At 36.4% G+C, this 20,503-nt stretch overlaps 2 protein-coding genes and 1 non-coding gene across 8 annotated transcripts; 1 reads left to right on the top strand and 2 right to left on the bottom strand.

Moving 5' to 3' along the window:
• Positions 1 to 2,654: 2,654 nt before the first annotated feature.
• On the bottom strand, positions 2,655 to 11,973 carry LOC112164936 (probable LRR receptor-like serine/threonine-protein kinase At1g07650). Of its 6 annotated transcripts, none has more exons than XM_024301297.2 (24): positions 11,654 to 11,973; positions 11,244 to 11,409; positions 10,446 to 10,517; positions 10,285 to 10,353; positions 10,130 to 10,201; positions 9,959 to 10,030; positions 9,748 to 9,819; positions 9,577 to 9,648; positions 9,423 to 9,494; positions 9,210 to 9,281; positions 9,047 to 9,118; positions 8,337 to 8,405; positions 7,715 to 7,777; positions 6,977 to 7,042; positions 6,844 to 6,879; positions 6,719 to 6,753; positions 6,218 to 6,597; positions 5,580 to 5,775; positions 4,710 to 4,847; positions 4,392 to 4,510; positions 4,100 to 4,310; positions 3,775 to 4,009; positions 3,397 to 3,547; positions 2,655 to 3,288 (listed from the first exon to the last, which is right to left on the bottom strand). In XM_024301297.2, the coding sequence occupies exons 1-24, from the start codon at positions 11,775 to 11,777 to the stop codon at positions 2,914 to 2,916; spliced, it is 3,009 nt and encodes a 1,002-aa protein (XP_024157065.1). In that variant the 5' UTR covers positions 11,778 to 11,973; the 3' UTR covers positions 2,655 to 2,913. The 6 variants fall into 6 exon arrangements, with proteins under 6 accessions (XP_024157065.1, XP_040363266.1, XP_024157070.1 ...); XM_040507332.1 differs by lacking the exons at positions 11,244 to 11,409; positions 11,654 to 11,973 and adding exons at positions 10,623 to 10,726; positions 10,807 to 10,844 and having other exon boundaries at positions 10,130 to 10,206; XM_024301302.2 differs by lacking the exon at positions 11,244 to 11,409 and having other exon boundaries at positions 10,130 to 10,206; positions 11,654 to 11,711.
• Positions 11,974 to 12,472: 499 nt separating this feature from the next.
• LOC112164933 (probable LRR receptor-like serine/threonine-protein kinase At1g07650) lies at positions 12,473 to 19,800 on the bottom strand. Its single transcript, XM_024301292.2, has 24 exons — positions 19,549 to 19,800; positions 18,855 to 19,041; positions 18,520 to 18,591; positions 18,357 to 18,425; positions 18,202 to 18,273; positions 18,024 to 18,095; positions 17,835 to 17,906; positions 17,668 to 17,739; positions 17,494 to 17,565; positions 17,278 to 17,349; positions 17,127 to 17,195; positions 16,865 to 16,939; positions 16,621 to 16,686; positions 16,177 to 16,242; positions 16,044 to 16,079; positions 15,909 to 15,949; positions 15,306 to 15,682; positions 15,037 to 15,235; positions 14,563 to 14,718; positions 14,289 to 14,407; positions 13,994 to 14,204; positions 13,668 to 13,905; positions 13,332 to 13,482; positions 12,473 to 13,181 (listed from the first exon to the last, which is right to left on the bottom strand). Exons 1-24 carry the CDS (start codon positions 19,769 to 19,771, stop codon positions 12,789 to 12,791), a joined length of 3,180 nt encoding a protein of 1,059 aa, XP_024157060.1. The 5' UTR covers positions 19,772 to 19,800; the 3' UTR covers positions 12,473 to 12,788.
• Positions 19,143 to 19,214, top strand: TRNAD-GUC. The gene has a single exon. It is a non-coding gene; the product is annotated as a tRNA-Asp (tRNA).
• Positions 19,801 to 20,503: the final 703 nt, after the last annotated feature.

The following is a 20,503-nucleotide window of genomic DNA, read 5'->3' as shown; positions in this document are numbered from 1 at the left end:
CATCAAAAAGTACAAGCTTCAGTTCTATGATATACAGCCACAGCTACAGCAGAACAACTGAGAATGGTTAGAAAGCTGGAAACAGATACAATAAGTTTGTCCTTTCATAATTCTTAAACTATATTGCTTTGATTTACAAATTTTCAGTCCATTGCAATTTAAATATATACTCGTCTTTTTTTTGTTCCTTTTCTATTCTGATTGAATAAGTACAAAACAATTTATAGAAAACTACACACAAGTGTTATTTTGAAACTTTAATTAGCCCTAAAGCCACCTAGTTTTTCTTGTATACGTAAGGCCACTTTCATCTTCAAATTATTTTGTACTTGATGATTTTGCCCATTTGCAAACAAAACAGTCTCTGTCTCTCTCTCCCCTTCCTCTCCGTAACCACAGACCTCTCTCTCTCCCCTTCCTCTATGTAACCGCAAACCTTTCTCTAGAGCTCACTTGGACTGCCGGAGCTAACTACCGCCGGGAGAGAGTGATCGAGCTTCTCCACAGTTTGAATTGGTCGTTGGGCTGCCGGAAGAGACTGATTGAGCCTCTCTACGATTAGAATTCATCGTCCGATTTTCTGATTCACCGGGCTGGAGCGATGTGCGTCACCAGAGGTAATGGCTTCATCGACGACGGTCGGGGTCTCCTCTATCTTCCTCCGTGACTGGATCGTCGTCGTTGTCATCCAGAAGATCTGGTATGTGAGCTCCAGAGTCGGCAAAACCACCTGGCCCTACAACTCCAACGTCTGGTCTAAAAACGACAGCGACGACATCGTCTCCGCCTTAGACTCCAACCTCTTCTAACGGCTTCGACCTCGTTCCTACCGCCAAGATCTGAGGTTGCATCTGAGCTCCGATTTGAATCCGTCAAGATCTGAGATTGCATATCTGAGCTCCGATTTGCTTCTTTGATGCGGTGTCTTTGACGTCCCTTCCCACACCACCTCTGTTCTGTCATCACCGACCTTAATTACACCTCCGATTTGCTTTTTTGGTTTTGTTAATGATTTTTGTTATCAGAAAAAAATTAGATGGCATGATTAGAATTTGTTTAGTTTGGTTTGATTTGATTGTGATTTATTGGAATAAATGGGCTTGGATTTGTTTGAATTCATATGTTGTGGAATTTTGCAGGGGAGAGAAAGAGAGTTGTGCTCTTGTGTGATGGGGGGATGGTTTTGTGGTTGAATTCTGTTTTCTGATGGTGTTGTGATGTATTTTGATTGATGAATAATGAACCATTTCTTGTATGTTATTTGTTACAGTTAGTAACTCTCTATAACTGTCATAGCGGCTTTTCAACATAGTGATATATAGTATCTTTTTATGTCTATGTTAGTATCTTTTCAATATGATGTCAATAGCTTCTATTTTCATTTTCATTATTTCAAGTTAGCAGCTCCGTGTAATTGTTCTAGTGGCATTTCAATATCGTGATAGTAGCTTTATGTGTCTATGTTAGTATATTTTCAAGCTAATGTCAATAGATTTTTTTTTTTTTTTCAAATCAGTAGCTCTCTGTAACTATTATAGTGGTTTTCCATCATAGTGATCGTAGCTTTCTATACCTATGTTAGTAGCTCTCTAATGTTAGTGAGAGTAGCTCGTTGGTGTTGGTGACAGTAACTTTTGTTGTTGGTGAAAGTAATTTTTGGTGTTGGTGAAAGTAGTTTTCTGGTGTTGATGAGAGTAGCATTTGTTGCTGATGAGAGTAGCTTTTGATATTGGTGACATTATCTTTTATTGGTGGGGATAGTAGCTTTTCGTTTTGTGGAGCATTGGTTTTTTTGGTAAGGAGTAGCTTTTGTTGTTGGTGATAGTAGCTTTTGTTATCTCGCTGGAGGTTGCCGGAAATCTCACAAGAGTAGCTTTTGTTGTTAGTGACAGTAGCTTTTGTTACCTCGCAGGAGGTGGCCGGGAATCTCATCAGAGTAGCTTTTGTTGCTAGCCACAGTAGCTTTTGGTGTTAGTGACAGTAGCTTTTGTGGTCACCGGAGTTCGCCGGAAGTTGGCCGGAGGTCTGCCGGAAACCTCGCCGGAGAGGAGAGAGAGATGATTGTTGATTTTGTACTTTAGTGGCATTTATGTAAATATGTTAGTTTTTAATATTCAAAATATAACACCTTTTTTAGTCTAGTGGCCTTATGAGGGAAAAAAAACTAGTTGGGGGCTATGGCTAAAAAAACAATAAAAAATGCACTTATATGTAATTAACTAGTACTTGAAATTAAGTTCTTTTCTATTTGCTTCTTAGTTCTCTCTAGTTGTACACCAATTGAAGTCTCTAGGCAACTATGTTTACTTTTCAAAGAGAGGCTTGTAGTGAGGATTTGATCTCTTGTATGTAGGCTCACTAAGTGAGCACATGTGTTTAGCAATGAAGGTCACCTGTCCTTTGTCTGGCAACTTAGACCATTTATGATTTTGATGTAAGACAATATTAAATGTACGAGCCTCTGGCCATGAATATTTGAATGAAGTTATCTCATTTTCTCAAAAACTAATGTAAAGCCGCAAGGGGTTTATACGTCTTTTGGTTCCTTTACTACTTGTGATTATGTATAAAATTCCGAGACTTGTGTTTATTATATTAGGGATAGTGGGGGAGAAGTTTGAACGTAAGCGCTGAGACCAGGGTACACTGCAGCATTACTGGTAGACTAGGAATTTTCTGTTACGAGTCTAAGCTTTTGGGGACTCTTATAAACAATATAAGAATCAATCAAATGAATGTAGGTGAGTTCCTGGTAATATACTTAACATGAACATAGTTGATGTTACTATCTTTGCAGTCTCTAGTGCATGTCCTGCTTTCACTTGCTTGTATAGTAAAGTCAAACTTCAATTTAGGTAGGAGTAGCTGCTTTCTGTGGCAGTGTGCTTGGGCGCGACAATGTGCGTAATTTTATTATCGAGTCCCAAGTTTAACTGTATCAATATTCAGGACTGACGATGAGGAAGAGGCTGTCCATTTTGAATCGGAGTGAATGAAGCTTCGAGTCTCCTCAAAGCTCTCTTGCATATTCGGATCAGAGTCCTCTGTAAAGGCCTTAAACCTCATTTCATCATCATAAATACTTGGATTTATGGTCACTTCATGAACAACAGTTCGGCCTTCAAGCATGCTCACTACTTCAGACATTGTGGGTCTTAGTGCCGGTGATGAATTGGCGCATAGTAGGGCTACCTTTATCATTCTAAGTGCCTCTTCCTTGTTGAATCCAGCATTCAACTTTGGATCCACCAGCTCCATTAGGTTTCCTTTTTGTTGCAAAACAAGGGCCTGCATTCGGAAGAAAATGGAGATAAAATTTATAATAGAGAAAACAAGACCAGCTTGAAAATAAGAAGCCATTTTATGTTTTACTAATTGATATAAGGAAGATCTTACCCAATCTAGAAGGCATACAAAATTTTCGTTTGGCCGATATTTGATGTTGTTTTTCCCTGATACAAGCTCCAATGCAACAACCCCAAAACTGTAAACATCTGCCTTATCGGTTAGATAGCCCCATAAAGCATATTCTGGTGCCATGTATCCTCTGCACAATAACAAGCATTCTATGACTCCTAGTTGACTACATAAAGAGATAATATCCAATAAACTCAAGGTACCAGAATATGTGGTCACATTAATCTCATTGACACTTAGAATGCAAGGTTGCTGCTAATCAAGTTATTGTCAAATAAATAAACTAATCGACCTAAGAAAACCCTTGTCATCTAAACCAAGAAAAAGACCAAAATGAGTGAATGAAAGGGTGCTTACATAGTTCCAGCAACTCTGGTGCTAATATGGGTATGCTCCTCCTCGTCAAGCTTAGCCAAGCCGAAGTCAGCTATCTTAGCATTAAGGTCCCTATCCAGCAATATGTTGGTTGTTTTGATATCTCTATGAACGATTTTCAAGGTTCCATCGTGCAGGAAAGCAAGACCCTTTGCAATTCCAACACATATTTTCTGCCTCGTAGGCCAGTCCAATTTCCGTAGGCCTTCCTCCGAACCTGAATATAACAAAAATAGCTAAAGAAATGTAAATTCATCAAGCTAGTTATCATATATATACCCATCCACTTCTAAAATTTCCAGCTTACCAAATAAAGTATGTGAAAGGCTATTGTTCTCCATGTACTCGTAGACCAACAATAACTGATTTCCTTCCGTGCAACATCCATACAGTTTAACAAGATTTGGGTGTTGTAATGCAGACATCATGCCTATTTCATTCACAAATTCACGATTTCCCTGCTTTGATTTTGAAGAAAGTTGCTTAACGGCAATAAAACTACCATCCAATAATTCGCCCTGGCCAAGATAACAAAGCATTAACAAACGAAATGAAAATATATACAATTATGAGGAAATTTGAAAAGACTTATAGAATACCTTGTAAACAGCTCCAAAGCCACCTTCCCCAAGCTTGTTTGCAGCATCAAAGTTGTTAGTGGCAGCTTTAATTTGTTTGAATCTAAAGAAACCAGTTTGCAGATCCAATCCTCTCAGTTCTGTAATGTAACAAGGGAGGAAATACTTAACAGGTTAACTTGAAGCTAAAATGGTAAACATCAGACTTCAAATTGACATTCATGGATAGATGTGCAATCAGTAGACCAATTTAGAAATTCTTACAGTACTGCATGGGAAATGTGCATTACTAATATCTTTTCACAACCAAAAACTGATTTTCACAATTATCTACTGTACCTTCTTCTCTGGTTGTCTTATGTCCGAAACAGCCTCTTAACCAAAGAATGCCAAATATCAAGAAGATAAGGCATAAAGCTGAAACAACTCCAATCACAATGTAAATCTTTGTTTTGCTATCATCAGGTGGCTTGAAATCTAGAAGTGAAATATGAGCCTATATTAGTGATCATAAGACTGTAGTTTACAGAAGGTTACCATATAGCTTAAAACATTCTTGTATTAGCAATATGTGAGATATAAAAGTATTAAGACTAAGAATTTAAGATACTCGTTGAGATACAAATAAGGCACAGAGAAAGTAAAGAATAATGTAAGGAAGTTGTGGAGTCTGTTTGTCTTTCAACTCCTCTTAAGTGAAAAAGCATGGGATATGCCGTTAAAAAGCTAACATATGACTACTGAGTACTGACTCTTTACCAATATATGGAGAGGTGAATTATTATTTTAACTTCAGAAATTTAATTTTCAATTAAAAAAATGATAAGAAAGTTTGCAGATTATAGTAATATATTCACACCACAATAAAGAGTGCCATGGGTAAAACCTTGCAAGAGAAGAAAAATGACGATACAAGAGAGAAAAAAAACATAGAAAAGTTAATACAATATCAAATTATTCAATTTTGCATTTAATAATCCCAGCTATGCAAATCAAGTAAAATAATCTACTCCAGTTGGACAACCACTGAACCTGAAAGAATTGATCAATAATGTATATCAAGCCTAAATGGCAGCCTAATCCTCCCTTTTCACCATCAATTTTTTTAGTGTACATAATCATGATCACATGGCCAAGTTTAATCGAAAGGTTTCTCTCAGGATTAATACAATGCAGTATAACAGAAAAACTCATTACTAAATTACTTACCAGACTGCACTGAGATGGCTGATATAAGAGAACCATATTTTCCTCTTTGAGGAACATTAGTTGTCCCTCTCCCAGCCCACTGAAAGCGGATTAGTAGAGTCTTAACATTAACAACTGCTTTAAATACCTTGATCACTTCCTTATCAACCCCTAGTGCTTCCTTTCTAATGTCAAAATCCTTCAGTACCAATTTGTCCTGCAATAAGTTATCAGAAAATAAGACAGACAACCGTTATTATTCAAAACTAGGTAAATTGAAGGATATCCAGAGTTGTGAATAGGTAGTTAAGTTGTGCGAGAATAACTCCAGAGAACAGTTAGATTTATCCAAGTGATTAGACAGTAAAAGTAACATAGATATAAGATTTACCTATTATGACACTTATCCTCCAAAATAGCTTAATATATTTAGAATAAGCCTACTTTTCACATCCGTACTTTATTCAAATAATGCATGCGTTACTCATTCCCTATCAAATGATATATCATACAAATAAGTAAAATTACTGCAAATGGCTACCTGGATATAAACATCAGACATTCGTCTTCCAACACCGTACTTTATTCAAATAATGCGTTACTCGTTCCCTATCAAATGATATATCATACAAATAAGTAAAAATACTGCAAATGGCTACCTGGATATAAACATCAAACATCCGTCTTCCAACACCGTAATAAGACCTGTTGTCTCTGAGAACTATCTCTGCGAAGTGTAGTTTCACAGTGTAATTTCCATTTGCTAAGCAATGGGCATAGTAGGTGAGAGAAAGAGGAGAAAGTCGTGCAGTTGTGTACAATTCGGAGTTGTTCATTTTGAGTATGGAAACATTATTGGCAATATAGTCGTTGTCAGAACTCCAAGCATCTACGAAATCACCGGTGCTACTAAACCCCCAATTGGGGGTTGTGGACTGAACAAATGTTGCTGCACCTCCTGAGGCTTCATCTCCTTCATACTTGATGCTTCCGATGGTGGTTTGTTTTCCACCACAATTTATATGCAATGAGTACTGATCTATACAAAGAAGAGGACATATATAATATGAGAAAACAACAATATGTTCTGTAGATTTTCCACATTATATTAACAGAGAAGCATACACCTAAGGTTTGCATTCCAGAACAGTTTCAATTACCTTTTGAACATGAGTTGAGGCAATTGCTTAGTATTCTACATTACAAATTGAAAATTCTGTAAGATTATGAAACTCAATAATGAGAAATAGAAATTCGCATGAAACTCATTGAGCGAGAGGCTTACGAGTTGTTCTGTTGGGAAATACTTCTGAACCAGTTGCTGATAAAACAACAAAAGAAGTTACTTTTAAAGAAAGTAAAGTACGTTTATCTCAAGGAGGTTAGAAGATAATAAACTGAAAAGGAATTGCTCTTACAAAGTCCCTCGACAAGTAGTTGGGACAGAGCTCTGAGAGAAGTAATTGTAGGAGATATCTATATTGCTGCACACACAGATGAAGCTCTACATTAATTAGAACTCTGAGAAAAAAAACATCATTAAAGTATTTTGGTAGACTACCTTAATTTGGAAAGAATGATGAATATATTCAACTTGCGATAGTTATAAAGATGAAATTTTAAAGCTGAACGACACTAATTGTTACTAGTTAAATATGAAAAAGATTGCAATAAATTCTGTTAGTTTACAACAGTCCCAAAAGTTTAAGCTCAGAGGACGTGTTTACCAGTAGTTTATATTCTAACAAATTGATGATTAGACTCCAATCCTCTACAGAACCACACACACGCATGCTTTAGCTAAGCTGTTATAGCTATATGCTGTGTCAGAACCTATGACCTATCTGCAATGAACCATATGATTCTACAATTGCATGAACTTTCAGACTATGACAAATTCTGTCCAATTCATGCTGGTAATATTTAGTTATTCTCAGATCCTTCGAGCATGTTAAGATTTGATGCTGTATTTGTAGTGAAGTTAAATGCAGCACCTGCAGCAGCTTCTGCTATAATGAAATGGCAGCAGGTACAGTTAAAGCTGGTGCTGTATCTATCTTAAATTCTTAATATGATATTAGTATGTATATGATCCAAAAAAATGAAAAGGATGAAGCAGAAATTAACATGTAATACATGAGATGAAGAAAACATACTAGCGACTGTCTCTACTTTTGATCCAGTCTGGAAGCCCCGTAAGTAAGTTACCTGTCAAATATCTGATCACCGACAAACGGAAACAAGTTCAGTTCAAAAAGAGCAATAGAAACAGATGTTGATATATATATATATATATATATATATATATATATATATTCAAAGGTTATGCAGAAAGAAGGAGGAGTAAAATGCTTTTAAAGATAATCCTTACTTAAAGTAAGGAGGTCCTCTCTAGAATGGGCGTGTGTGTGTGTGTGTGTATACATATATATATATATATATATATATATATTCTAATATAGATATATAGATTCAAAGGTTATGCAGAAAGAAGTAAGAGTAAAATGTTTTTTAAGATAATCCGTACTTGTACAGCCTTTCCCTTATATAATTAATGATAGGGTGTATCAATCCAAGCTGTTGAGTTTGAAAAGTTTAAGTCGATCAGTTGCTTTATCTGTGTGTTTGGGAACATGCTAATCTTACTCATATTCTCCTTTTTCTTTGGCGAAGGAAAACAACAAAATTTGATAGAAGTGCATGCACAAAGTGCAAGCCAAGGGAAGGGTCCTTATACATCATTATGCAAGCTAACTACCCTCATGAATTTATCCTTACATTGTTGACAATTGCATTATATTACCAAAATTTGGAATGGCCCCTTCCAATCTGTTGAAGCTTAGATCTCTGCCAAAAAGGAAAAGAAGGATCCAACCAGAAATCATAAACTTAAACAACATTGGGAACATGCAGAAAGGTTATCAATGACAATAGTGTAAACCACAAATGAATTGATTAACTATCATGAAGACTCTGCTTTAGTTAGCCACATGTAAATGTGATGAATACTTGTATAAGGACTGTAATAGACTGTGAAAGACTGCACCAAATTCAAGGTTGGGTTGCATAGCATGCCTATATGTATGAATGTGAAAAAATCTGGAATCACATCGATGACTAAACAAACTGTAAGAGATGGAGGTTAAGCTAATATGCTAAACTATAAAAACACTGGAGTAATATTCCACAAAATTTTGCATTTGGCTCTAGAAAGATTCAACAATTTTAGCACTGTAAGCCCAAAAAAAAGTTCAAGCCATAAACCTTCTAAAATAGCCTAATTATTAACAGCTTAGTCCTTTTTTTTTTTTTAATATAGCATCAGAAAACTCGACCATACAGAATAGTCTTAACTTCACTCTATATTTACATATTTAATCACTTTGTAATACAACTTCAGTAACATTATAGAGCCATGCAGTATAAAGAAAACTTTTAAGGGCTGCAAGTCATGGAAAATTCAAGGAATGAGTAAACAGAAGACTTACAAAACAGCCAGATTTGTCATGGTAGATATATATTCAGGGATTTCTCCTGTTATATTGCAGCTCCTTAACATCCTGCAATTTTAACAACTCATATAATAAAAATTCTATTTGGAAACATTTTATATCAATCAGAAAATAAACTAAAAGTATAAAGATGGCTCACAGTTTCTGCATGTTTGTCATGTTTGATAAATTTGGAAATTCTGAACTCTCACCACTTAAGTCACCAATCCTCCTGGAAAAGGTCATGTCATGCTAATTATAAGAGAACAAATATCTATGGTAATAATTTAAGTTCTTTTAAACATTTGAAAAGAATCAGAAGATCTCAAGGAGATTATGTAGACAAAATGAGAACTTAGAAGCCAGGACTCACAGGTCTGTCATATTGTTTAAGGCAGAGAGACTAGATGGAAGGGGCCCTTCAAGACCACTCGCTTGCATCTCTCTGTAAGCAACATAGTTAATGGTGTAGCCAGCTAAAAATATCTTCAGAAGAGATTAAATCATACAACAGAAAAGCTTCTTACAAGCTTTGGAGGTCTTTCCAACTTTGAAAGTAGTTGGGTATTCTTCCAGTGAAGTTGTTACTACCTATCTGACTGTTGAAAAAAAAAAACAAAAAATGAATGACATAAGACTGAAGTCTTTCCTGTGGAAAGTACCTAAAGACTAAAGTAAGGTACAGAAAGATCACTTACAGTACTTTTAATTTGGTCAGATTAGTGAGAGCCACAGGCAACTCTCCAGTGAGGTTGTTAGCGCGAAGATAGCTGTGATTACCAGTTGGCAGGACCAAACCAGTGTCAATTATCATTTTGACTTGCTTATAAATTCACAATGCAAAACAATTTAAAAAATTATGAAAAAAACAACAACAAAAACTAAAAGATAAAAGAAAAGCATACTGACAGAATCTCCATGTTAATCAATCTTCCCAGGTCCGAAGGAACAGGTCCAGAAAATAAGTTGCTTTCCAAGGCCCTAAAAGCATAGTTACTTGAGGTCAGAGCCAAACAGAGCAAATTGGTACCAAATCAATTCTAAATGATAATGAAAGAGATTGATAAAAATGGTGCATACAGAGCTCTGAGAGTAGTTATGTTTCCCAAATAGCCAGGGATAGGTCCTGATAAGTTGTTCACACTGAGAACCCTGCTCTGGGTACATTGCATTAGTTAAGTTATTGGCATGAATATTAATTGGCAAACTCAGACATAACCAAGATTCTCACTTACAGAAATTCCAACTTGGTAGAAGCCCATTCACGTGGAATCGAACCACTAAGATCATTCTGACCCAGATTACTAGCAGCCAGAAGAAAGAGTGGTATTAGGTAGAAGCTTAACAGTTATTTGGTGATAAAGGGAAAAACAAAATAGTGGAAATTTCTACATACACTTGCTTAAGATAAGGTAGCTTAGCCAGCGATGCTGGAAGAACACCATCTAGGTCCTGACCAGTAAGATAACTGCACAATAAGGATCCCAAAGATCATAGGTTATTAATGTTGAGTTTAAAATCTAAGAGTAAAGTCTCAAGACAGTAGTCATGAACAAGGACAGAAAATTGCTACACTTGTATGTTCAAAGGTACTGGAACAAGAGCGAGGTAGTTGATGTTGAAAGTTGTTAAGAGACCATAATGACTGCTAGACTTGGAAGGCTACGCACAATTTCACTGACAAAGTTCAATATTCTTTAGATATCTCTAAAAATCGACTGAATTCACTAAAACAGCATAGTGATTCCAGCATATACCAAGAATTCGTCATAGTGTTCGCGGATGCCAAAGACACCAAGGCATGAAAGGTATTTAGGGAAATAAGGGGGTTAAGAAACCTAATTGGTATTTCAAGTTGGCTGAAAATATAGATTCTTTCTTTACCAAGTCATCAGTTGCATCTTTAGAAATGGAGGTTGAGGACAACTATCAACTTGTCAATACGGCAATACCTAATGCACAAGTAATCGAAGATATATATCAGATGATCATACTCAAAACATCCTTATTCACTTGCCAATGACATATCCACCTAATTATACTTTAGAAAAAAACAATCTCGCCTTAGCTGTCGTTGAACATCAGTATCACATTGGTTAGACTAGTGCCTAATATAACCTCTCAACCTATGAACTTCAATACTTCACTGAATTGAGCAAACATAACAAAAGTGGGGCTTGTAAAAGGCTCATACATGCTTTCAATGTGGCATACATTGCTGGAGATGGAGCAATTGCAGACCAAAGTATTGTTATACTGATCAGTATGTGGACTTGAAAACGTAGGAACATTGCTACATGGGTCACTGAAATTCCAGTCCTTCTTATTCAGTTGTTCAGCTATTTCACGAAGGGCTTCCGCTGCCAAACCCACATCCACAAAACAAACATCAAAATCATTCAAAAAAAGAAGCAATAAAACTGAAGTGGGTATGATAAAGCTTCCCCTAACAAACAGTATAAAAATCTCATACTCTGCACAGCCCAATTCCTATTCCTATTCCAATTCCATCAACATTAAAACAGCAAGTTCATAAAAGATTATTCATTTCATAAGTATTATGTATAATATTTGAAACTAGGATTCCAAAGTAAGAAGCTTTACCTTCATCAGGTGCAAGAGTCCCAGATTGTGCTTGAGATTTGATGGGTACAATGCAAATAAGCACAACAAGCAAAGCAACATAGCAAAAGAAGATGGGTTTTTGACTGTTGAGAACTTGTGCCATTTTTCTTCACAACCCAGTTGGCAGTCCAATCTCTGTTTCAGCTGCAAAGCTCTTCATAATATCTGTCCATTCTGCACATTGACTATTTAAATAGTTTCTCTCACATCTCAAAGTAGCGACCCTTGGATATTGTGAAAAAGAAATGAACTTTCTTTTGCAAGCGTTTCGGTTGTACTAAAAAATTCAAAAAGTTATATGGTCAATAACATGTATATAGCATACACTAGTTGTTACACCTGCCCACATTGTTTGACACAACTGAAGAAAGCAATGTGAAGCCTGAAAAGACTATACTAGTGTATACCAAATTCTGTGGATTTTTCAGTGGCAGTTCTTTAAATTCTGTGGATTACTCAACACTAGTTGACGGAAGAAGTGGGACTTGCACCATTTTTGACTAGTGCTTTTTCTTCTTGTCCTTTCTAGAATAACATCCAAAATTGAGAAACAAAAGAGTTTGGACTTTTCGAAAGAGACAGAGAAAATAGAGTTGACTGTGTACAGGATGGGCAGCATGGGCGGCCCTGGCGCGCTCTGTAAATGCATGAGCATGGAAGACAGACAAACAGTGTCCGGCGCCACTTGTGTGGGTCCCACAGGATGATTAAGCTTAATGTTTACATGATTCATTGTATTATTATCGGAGAAATGTTAAAATATGTTTTGTTTGATAATCTTATACAAGGTAGTACATCTCTATCAAGTAGGCTAATTACATGATTAAAGTAACGGAAAGTTTCCTTTTACAGAGAGAACACGTCTTGCAATGTTTTTCTGTTGATGTTGCAATTCGACCAAACTCACATTGGTGCTAATAAGTACATAAATCAAGATATATGAGTTTACATGAATTAATCTGCCGAAAACATACACGTTCGGGTTCAAGATCACTTCTTGATACTTTGAAGATGCAATTTAGATTTTTTTGCAGAATGTTTACAGTATGGTTTCAGAAAGAAACAAGAAAAACTGTGCAAGAAACTCTTTCCTTGGTGTCTACGTTACCAAGAACTAAGGATTAAGTTTGTAGAGATCTGAAGACGTAGTAGTACCCGAAGAACCAGTCCATGGTACATCTGATGAACGAAGGTGGCTCTGAGAATCAGTGTAGCTCGTTTGAGATCGAATTGAGCTGTCATTTACAATTTGATCAAACTGTTGTCTCAAGGCTGACATCCTCATTTTATCACCATAAATGCTAGGATCCATGATCAACTCAGGGACGGAGGTCCGCCCTTCTAGCATGCTCACTACTACGGACATGGTAGGCCTAAGCGATGGTGCTGAATTGGTGCATAACAAAGCTACTTTAGCCATTCTAATCGCTTGTTCCTCCTTGAAATCTGATCCGAGCCGCTGATCCACCAGCTCCTTCAAATTCCCTTTTTGTTGTAAAACAAGGGCCTGAAGTAAGCAAGGGACAGAAATTAGCAATGGAATGCAACTCATAAAAAGATGAGCAAGTGGAAAGGACAAGTCCTTGAAGTAATATTGACCATGAAACTGTGATTCCAGTGCATGTACTGAGGGGATTTGAATGAAAATATCTCTTACCCAATCCACAAGGCATACAAAATCATCATTTGGTCGAAACTTCATGTTGTTCTTTCCGGCAACAATTTCCAGTGCAACAACACCAAAACTGTAGACATCAGCTTTGTAGGTCAAACAGCCCCAGAGTGCATATTCCGGTGCCATATATCCTCTGCACAACAAAACAAAGGTTGGTTTCTAAGACAGCTGATTCACTCTAGTATGATGCATTTCGTCTTAAGCATAGCCAATGTCAGCAGCATATGAGTGCAACATTACATGCAAATCACATATTTGGTTAACATTTCAGCACTGAACTTGCATATGAAAGAGAGATTACATTAACAGTTTACTTACATAGTTCCAGCAATTCTTGTGCTAATATGTGTGTTCTCCTCTTCGTCAAGCTTGGCTAAACCAAAGTCCGAAATCTTAGCATTCAGGTCTTGGTCCAGTAATACATTCGTAGCTTTGATGTCTCTATGTACAACCTTCAGTGTTGATTCCTCGTGTAGAAAAGCCAAACCTCTTGCTATGCCTAGGCATACTTTTTGCCTTGTAGGCCAGTCCAGTGTTAGGACGCCTTTCTCTTCCCCTGGACATGCAAGTAACACAGATTTCCAATCAATTTAAGTGCTTAATACATCATTTTAGTGTCTTTTTTCTAGATCAGATAAGCTTACCAAACAAAGAATGCGCAAGGCTGTTATTTTCCATGTATTCGTATACCAATAGTAATTGATTTCCTTCAATACAGCAACCGTATAACCTAACCACATTTGGATGTTGTAAACCAGATATCATGCCTATTTCATTCACGAACTCACGATTTCCTTGCTTTGATTTTGAAGAGAGTTGCTTAACTGCAATTGTAGTGCCATCCAATAATATGCCCTGCATTAAACGGGTAATTCAATTTTCATTCATTATATGAATTCAAGGCCTATAAATAAGGATCGTAAATGAAAACTACACTACCTTGTAGACACAACCAAAACCACCTTCCCCAATTTTATTTAAAGGATCAAAGTTATTAGTTGCAGCTTTAATTTGCCTCAAGGTGAAAAAGCCAGTCTGCAGATCTAGTCCTCTCAGAGCTGTCCAAAGAAGCAGGTTAGAATATTAGTAGTGTTTTGAAAATTGATAAAATTTCTTTTGACTTAGTATCTGAGGGTGTATTTCTCAGTTCACATGGAATTTGAAAGAATAAGGCCATGTGATACTTGAAATTGGCAAAGCAGATTTGCAGCACCTTCTTCCCGTGATGTCTGGCTATCCACCAGACAGCCTTTCCACCAAAGAATGCCAAAAATGATGAAGAAGAGGCACAAAACTGAAGCTCCAACTGAAACTCCAACCACAATATACATCCTTCTTTTGCTGTCATGAGTTTTAGGAGGCTTGAACTCTACAGAGTATAAAACATAAAAATAAATCATCAAAAAGTACAAGCTTTAGTTCTATGATATAGAGCCACAGCTACGGCAGAACAACTGAGAATGGTTAGAAAGCTGGAAACAGATACGATAAGCTTGTCCTTTGATAATTCTTAAACTATGTTACTTTGATTTACAATTTTCCAGGTCCATTGCAACTTAAATATATATTCGTCATTTGGTTCCTTTTCTGTTCTGATCCAATAAATACAAAAAAATTTATTGCAAAGCGTGAAATAAAGTTCTTAAAACAGACACAAAAGCGTGTATGTGCAAATTCAGAAGATTACCAGACTCTATAGAAATGGCTGATATAAGGGGTCCATAGACTCCTCGTCTAGGGGATGCTGTCGTGCCTTTTCCAGACCAATGAAACCGAATCTCTAAAGTTTTGTTTGTAACTTGAACTGCATTTGTTTTCATAATGTATACCTTATCAACCCCTTGTGCTTCCTTTACGATGTCAAAATCCTTCCATACAAGTTTCTCCTGTAACAAATGTCATCAATGAGAAACAATGTGTCGGCATTAAGAGTTCATTAACGGTATGATTCAGTACCTGAATATAGACATCAAATATCCGTCTTCCAACACTGTAAAAAGATCTATTGGCTCGGATTATTATCTCCGCAAAGTGAAGTTTCACAGTATACTTTCCATCTCCTAAGCAGTTTGCATAATATGTGAGAGAAAGAGGAGTGAGGCGTGCATTCGTGTACAACTGAGAGTTTTCCATTCCAAGTGTTGATACATTATTTGCTATGTAGTCTTTAGAGGTGAGGTCAGTATCCCAGAAAAATCCAGAGCTACTGACTCCCCAGTTAGGTCTCGTCGGAACAAATTTTGCTCCACCTCCAAGATCTGTATCATCTTCGAATTTGATGTCTCCAATGGTGGTTGCTCTCCCACCACAGTTTATATGCAATGAGTACTGAACTGTTTGGTAATAGCAAATAAACAAAAATTCAGACACGAGAAAACATTTGAGTAGATAAATGAAACCAAAATATAGTACTAGGCCATTTACTCTGAGGTCACATGCAAACTTAAGTTATCAACTGAATTCTCTTTATAAAATCTTTACAAAGTTATATAAGTGAACAAGTTGGAAAACAAAAGCGTCTGTAAATCATTTCTTGGATTCTGAGAGATGTATAGTTACCTTCTGTACATGGAAATTTGTCCAGGCACGCTCCGGATAATCTAGATTATGTGAAAATCAGCTTATGTATTATGTGCATAAAGTGCAAAGAAAACAAATTGCTACATCATCAAAGACTATTTAGTAGAAGCTTACGTGTTGTTTGGTACAGCAGAGCTTTTGAAGACATTCCTGATACATGCCCAATCAGTTGACAAAGAAAAATTAGAGATGAATGACGATAGCACAGCGTGCTTCATATGACAACTACACAGAAAACAGTTCTTACAGGTATTCGCTACATGTAGATGGCTCAGAGATCTTCGAAAAATTATTGTAAGAAACATCTATTTGGCTGCACATACATACGATGAAATTGTAAGCCAGTATAAATCTACCGAAATTTTGGGGCATCAATAAAATTGTTAGTATGCCTAAATGATTAGTTAATGACAGAGAATCGTAGTCATTGATCATTTAAATGCTTCAAAGACCACAAAAGTACATATCTGGTACTCATTCCTGCAATTCAATACAGATGAAGAAATCTTGTAAAAGAAATTTACTTTAACTGACAGATTCTAGCTAGTCCAAAATCCCACGTGTTTCTTGATATATGTCTTCATGAGTGTAAAACAGTAAGTTGATATAGAATGATATATTTCTGCAAGTTTCAGTAAAAAATAAAAAAACAAAAATCGAAACCAAATGTGATGTAGGATAGAAAACATACTAGCGGTTATCTCTGTTCTTAATCCATTCTGGAATAGAGCCATTGAGCAAGTTGCTTGTCAAATACCTATTCCGAAAGAAATAACAGTCACATTTTGTTGAAGTAATTGTTACTTAACTACAAAAGGTTGGTAACATGGGATAAATTTATGCTTATGTTTATGTGAAGATAGTATATACAGGCAGGGGTCCTCCCATCATGATGTATACTAGTCATGACATTCATGAAATTCACAATTTCTTACAAGTACTGCAATCTGTTCTCAGTAAGATCTTCAAGATCAGGAATACTTCCTTCCAATTTGTTGAAGCTAAGATCTCTGTAAAACAAGAACGAGAGGATGTCATAAGAACCCAAAGCTTACTATTTAGACGTTTAACTGAGCAGATGAACCTCGTTAATCAAACTGCTATTGAGAAAGTATTATTTGACTGTGCCTTATGTACTTCAAAAAAAAAAATATATAGCAGAATGATAGATAGAAAGTAATGAAATAGCAGTATTACAAGATATTTAACACTGTCATTGCTGATAAATCATGAATAGGTCCAGATAAATCACAGCTCCTCAGCATTCTGCAACATGACTCCGTATTAGCATTCTTGGGGATAAGTCTAAAACTATGATGAACAAAAATACAACATCTTTTGGACTTACAATCTTTGCAAGCTTGTCATATTACTTAAGTTGGGAAACACTGAACCCCCTCCATTTAAGTCACTGATCCTTCTGCATAAATGGCATCAGAAATGATTGATAAGGCAAAAAAAAAAAAAAAAAAAATCCCTGTGATAGAAAGCTATAGTGTAATTTGCTAACTGTAGATTACAGTTTTAAGTGTCAATGCAACTGAGAGTTGGATGCGGAACTCACAGTTCTGTTAAATTACGCAAGATAGAGATGCTAGATGGAATGGGGCCTTGTAAACCACTAGCTTGGATCTCCCTGTCAAAGACATAATTCAATGAACAGACGTTAGACCAGAATTTTTTTTTTTAATTTATTTATTAATTCAGTTTTGGATATGTAAGAGCAAAGTGCACTAACAATTGCGTAAGTTGATTCCAACTCTGGAAATAATCCGGAATTCTTCCAGTGAAGTTGTTACTGCTAATTCTCCTGCATAAAGAAAAAAAAAAATCATAACATGAAGCTGACCTCTTAACAGGAAAGTTGGGAGTAATTATTAGTACAGGATGTGAAGGGCCCCTTACAGTTCTGCTAATTTGCTCAGTCTAGTGAGATTCACTGGCAACACTCCCGTGAGATTGTTTGTACTAATAATGCTGTAGACACCAGAGCCAACTTATCAGTTGGTACTTTCTTATTCAACTACTTAATAATTATAACAAAAAATAAATAAATTAAGTAAAACAAACTGGGGTTGAAAAGAAGGAGCTTACAGATTCTGCAAGTTAACCAACTTCCCAAGCTCAGGAGGAACAGTTCCAGAAAACATGTTAGTCTCAAGGTTCCTGAAAGCATATTCTCCTTTTCATCAAAGCAGGCTAAATCAAACGAAAATTAAACTTGATTTGACAAACAAAATGAAGAATTAGATGGACTAGAGGCGGAGCATACAAGTATTTTAGAGTGGTGATGTTTCCCAAGAAAGCAGGGATTGGTCCAGTTAAGTTGTTCACATTAAAGGACCTGCAGTTTACTTATAGTCTTAGTTCAATCATTATAAGCCATTATTGGACAATAAAGAATATGGAGTTAAGAAGTGAATTTACATATATTCCAGCTTTGTAGAAGCCCATTCACTCGGTATATTACCACTAAGAAAGTTCCTCGTGAAATCGCTGCAAAGGGCAAACATTTTAGTTATTATAACAATAGCATTTGAGAAAAACTAAAAATTTTCAGAGGAATCATGGTACATTACAAAATCCTTACATTAGTGTAAGGTAGGGTAACTTTGCAATAGATGCTGGAAGAACACCAGCAAGATCTTGCCCTCTAAGAATACTGTATATGAAACACGTCAGAGCTGATCATAAAATTCAAACTTTGCAGGAAAAAGGAGTCATGATGTAAGCATTTCATTCCCATAAACAAAGGGAGTTCTCCTAAATTGGAAAGGAAAGGAACAAAAATATATATATATATATATATATATATACACACACACACACACACCCAGACATCTGCTCACACACTTGCTGTGCATGAAAAACCAACTAAAAAATTGCAATACAAACCCAGTATCAATAAGCTTCATATTGACTTACATGTTAATGACATGACACGAGCCATCAGGGAAGGAGCAGTTGCAAGTGAGGGTGTTGTTGAAGAGAGGCCTGTCAGCAGGCTTTGGGGTAGCCCAGCTTGTGTGGGTTGTGTCATTCAGGCACGGGTCTACTGTGAAATCCCAGTCTTTTTTTCCTATTTGTTTAGCAATTTCTTCTAGGGCTTCAACTGCGTACACAAATCAAAACCTTTCTGTATTTCTCAAGCAAGAATTGAGATTTTCATTGAGAATCCAATGTAAAATAGCTGGATAGGAGTATTAGCATCTAGTCGTTGTAGTATAGTGGTAAGTATTCCCGCCTGTCACGCGGGTGACCCGGGTTCGATCCCCGGCAACGGCGTTATTTTTTTTATTTTTACTTTTTAACAAAAAACTAATGCCTCCCAGATACCTTTATCTCTTTGCCTTTTCACAATCTACCCGGCCAGTTCTCAATCAAATAGACACTAAAGGATTCATAATTTTGTTCCTTCCTTTCAGAAAGGAGACCAGAAGGGGAAGAGGGATCAAGCTCTTCGAATTTCGAAAAACCGACTATCTATACATTTTTAGGTGTGAACTCACTTTGGTGTTGTAGACGAGCACCAAAATTGAGCTCACATGCACATAATTGATGTGAATAGGAAGTACTCCGACGAAGAAGAAGACACGGATGAAGAATAAGGATGGTGTACCTTCAGAAGCAGGAAGACGAGTTGTAAGCGCGTCAACTTTGAGTAATCCAGTATTGCAGAGAACCAGTATCACCACCACGATGAGGTTCATGATGGTTTTCCGACGACTATTAGGAAGAAGTAGCCCAGCTCCAATTGCCATCTTCATTTTCTTCTTGCATCCAATACTAATCTGCTTCCGGATATTTGTTCCACCTTCTTGATGAGCTAGCTCGTCGGTCATAAAGTAAATATCTCTGCATAATTTTTAGCTGGTGGCTCGCCTACTATATATTACTGATAAATGATTAATAATTGAAGGGACCCCCGAAGACAAAGACCTGTGGATGAAGGAGACCATTCCATATCGAAATAAAGATAATATGTGGGATTTATTCATGCATGTGCTTTTTGGACGTTAAATTATAGTTTAGGCGCAGACGTGGACCGATCGATCTGGTTTTACATTACTGTTGAGATTAATTGTCTGCGTTTTTGGTTGATCTAGCTATAAAATGCAATCGAAAAGAGAAGAAGATGACTACTGGACTACGTACGATGTTTATTCTTCTTTATTTTTGGGTCATGGTGATGTCTTGTCCTTGGAATCCTGGTACGTAACTTATGTTTTACTCGTAAATGCCGCATTCCAACATGTTTACCAACTTTTTTCTTTTTGTAAGTAAAACTAATTTGCTTCAAACTTTTAGGATATTAATTCTTGAAAGTTTTGTTAATTTATTTATTTATTATTATATTAGAGATGATCGAGTCTATACTTTAACAAGCGCGCTTAAACCAAATTTACATTTTTCCATGCCACTTGAGTTATTTAAAGGCTGCAACTTAATGGAGTTTGGAGTTATATAATTATTTGTACATATCAATAATCTTCAATAAATACGTCCTTAATAATAGGATTCTCACCTGATCGATGCATGCTTCTTCTAGAGTTGAACTATTTGAACCCAACAAA

The sequence above is a fragment of the Rosa chinensis genome, chromosome 5, assembly GCF_002994745.2.
Source record: "Rosa chinensis cultivar Old Blush chromosome 5, RchiOBHm-V2, whole genome shotgun sequence".
NCBI classification, from domain to species: Eukaryota; Viridiplantae; Streptophyta; class Magnoliopsida; order Rosales; family Rosaceae; genus Rosa; species Rosa chinensis.
The sequence above is the reverse complement of the archived record's forward strand: the minus strand, read 5'-3'. Positions and strand labels throughout refer to the sequence as shown.

Bases quoted from the DNA above. Each gene is read 5' to 3' on its own strand.
- LOC112164933 (XM_024301292.2), bottom strand. From the start codon at position 19,771: ATGACCGACGAGCTAGCTCATCAAGAAGGTGGAACAAATATCCGGAAG. The intron at 15,950-16,043 runs GTAAGCTTCTAC...CACATAATCTAG, and splicing joins TCTGCTGTACCAAACAACAC to ATTATCCGGAGCGTGCCTGG. The intron at 15,683-15,908 runs GTAACTATACAT...ATTACCAAACAG, and splicing joins CAAATTTCCATGTACAGAAG to TTCAGTACTCATTGCATATA.
- LOC112164936 (XM_024301297.2), bottom strand. From the start codon at position 11,777: ATGGCACAAGTTCTCAACAGTCAAAAACCCATCTTCTTTTGCTATGTT. The intron at 7,778-8,336 runs GTAAGGATAAAT...GTCGGTGATCAG, and splicing joins ATAATGCAATTGTCAACAAT to ATATTTGACAGGTAACTTAC. The intron at 5,776-6,217 runs GTAGCCATTTGC...AACTTATTGCAG, and splicing joins TGTTTGATGTTTATATCCAG to GACAAATTGGTACTGAAGGA.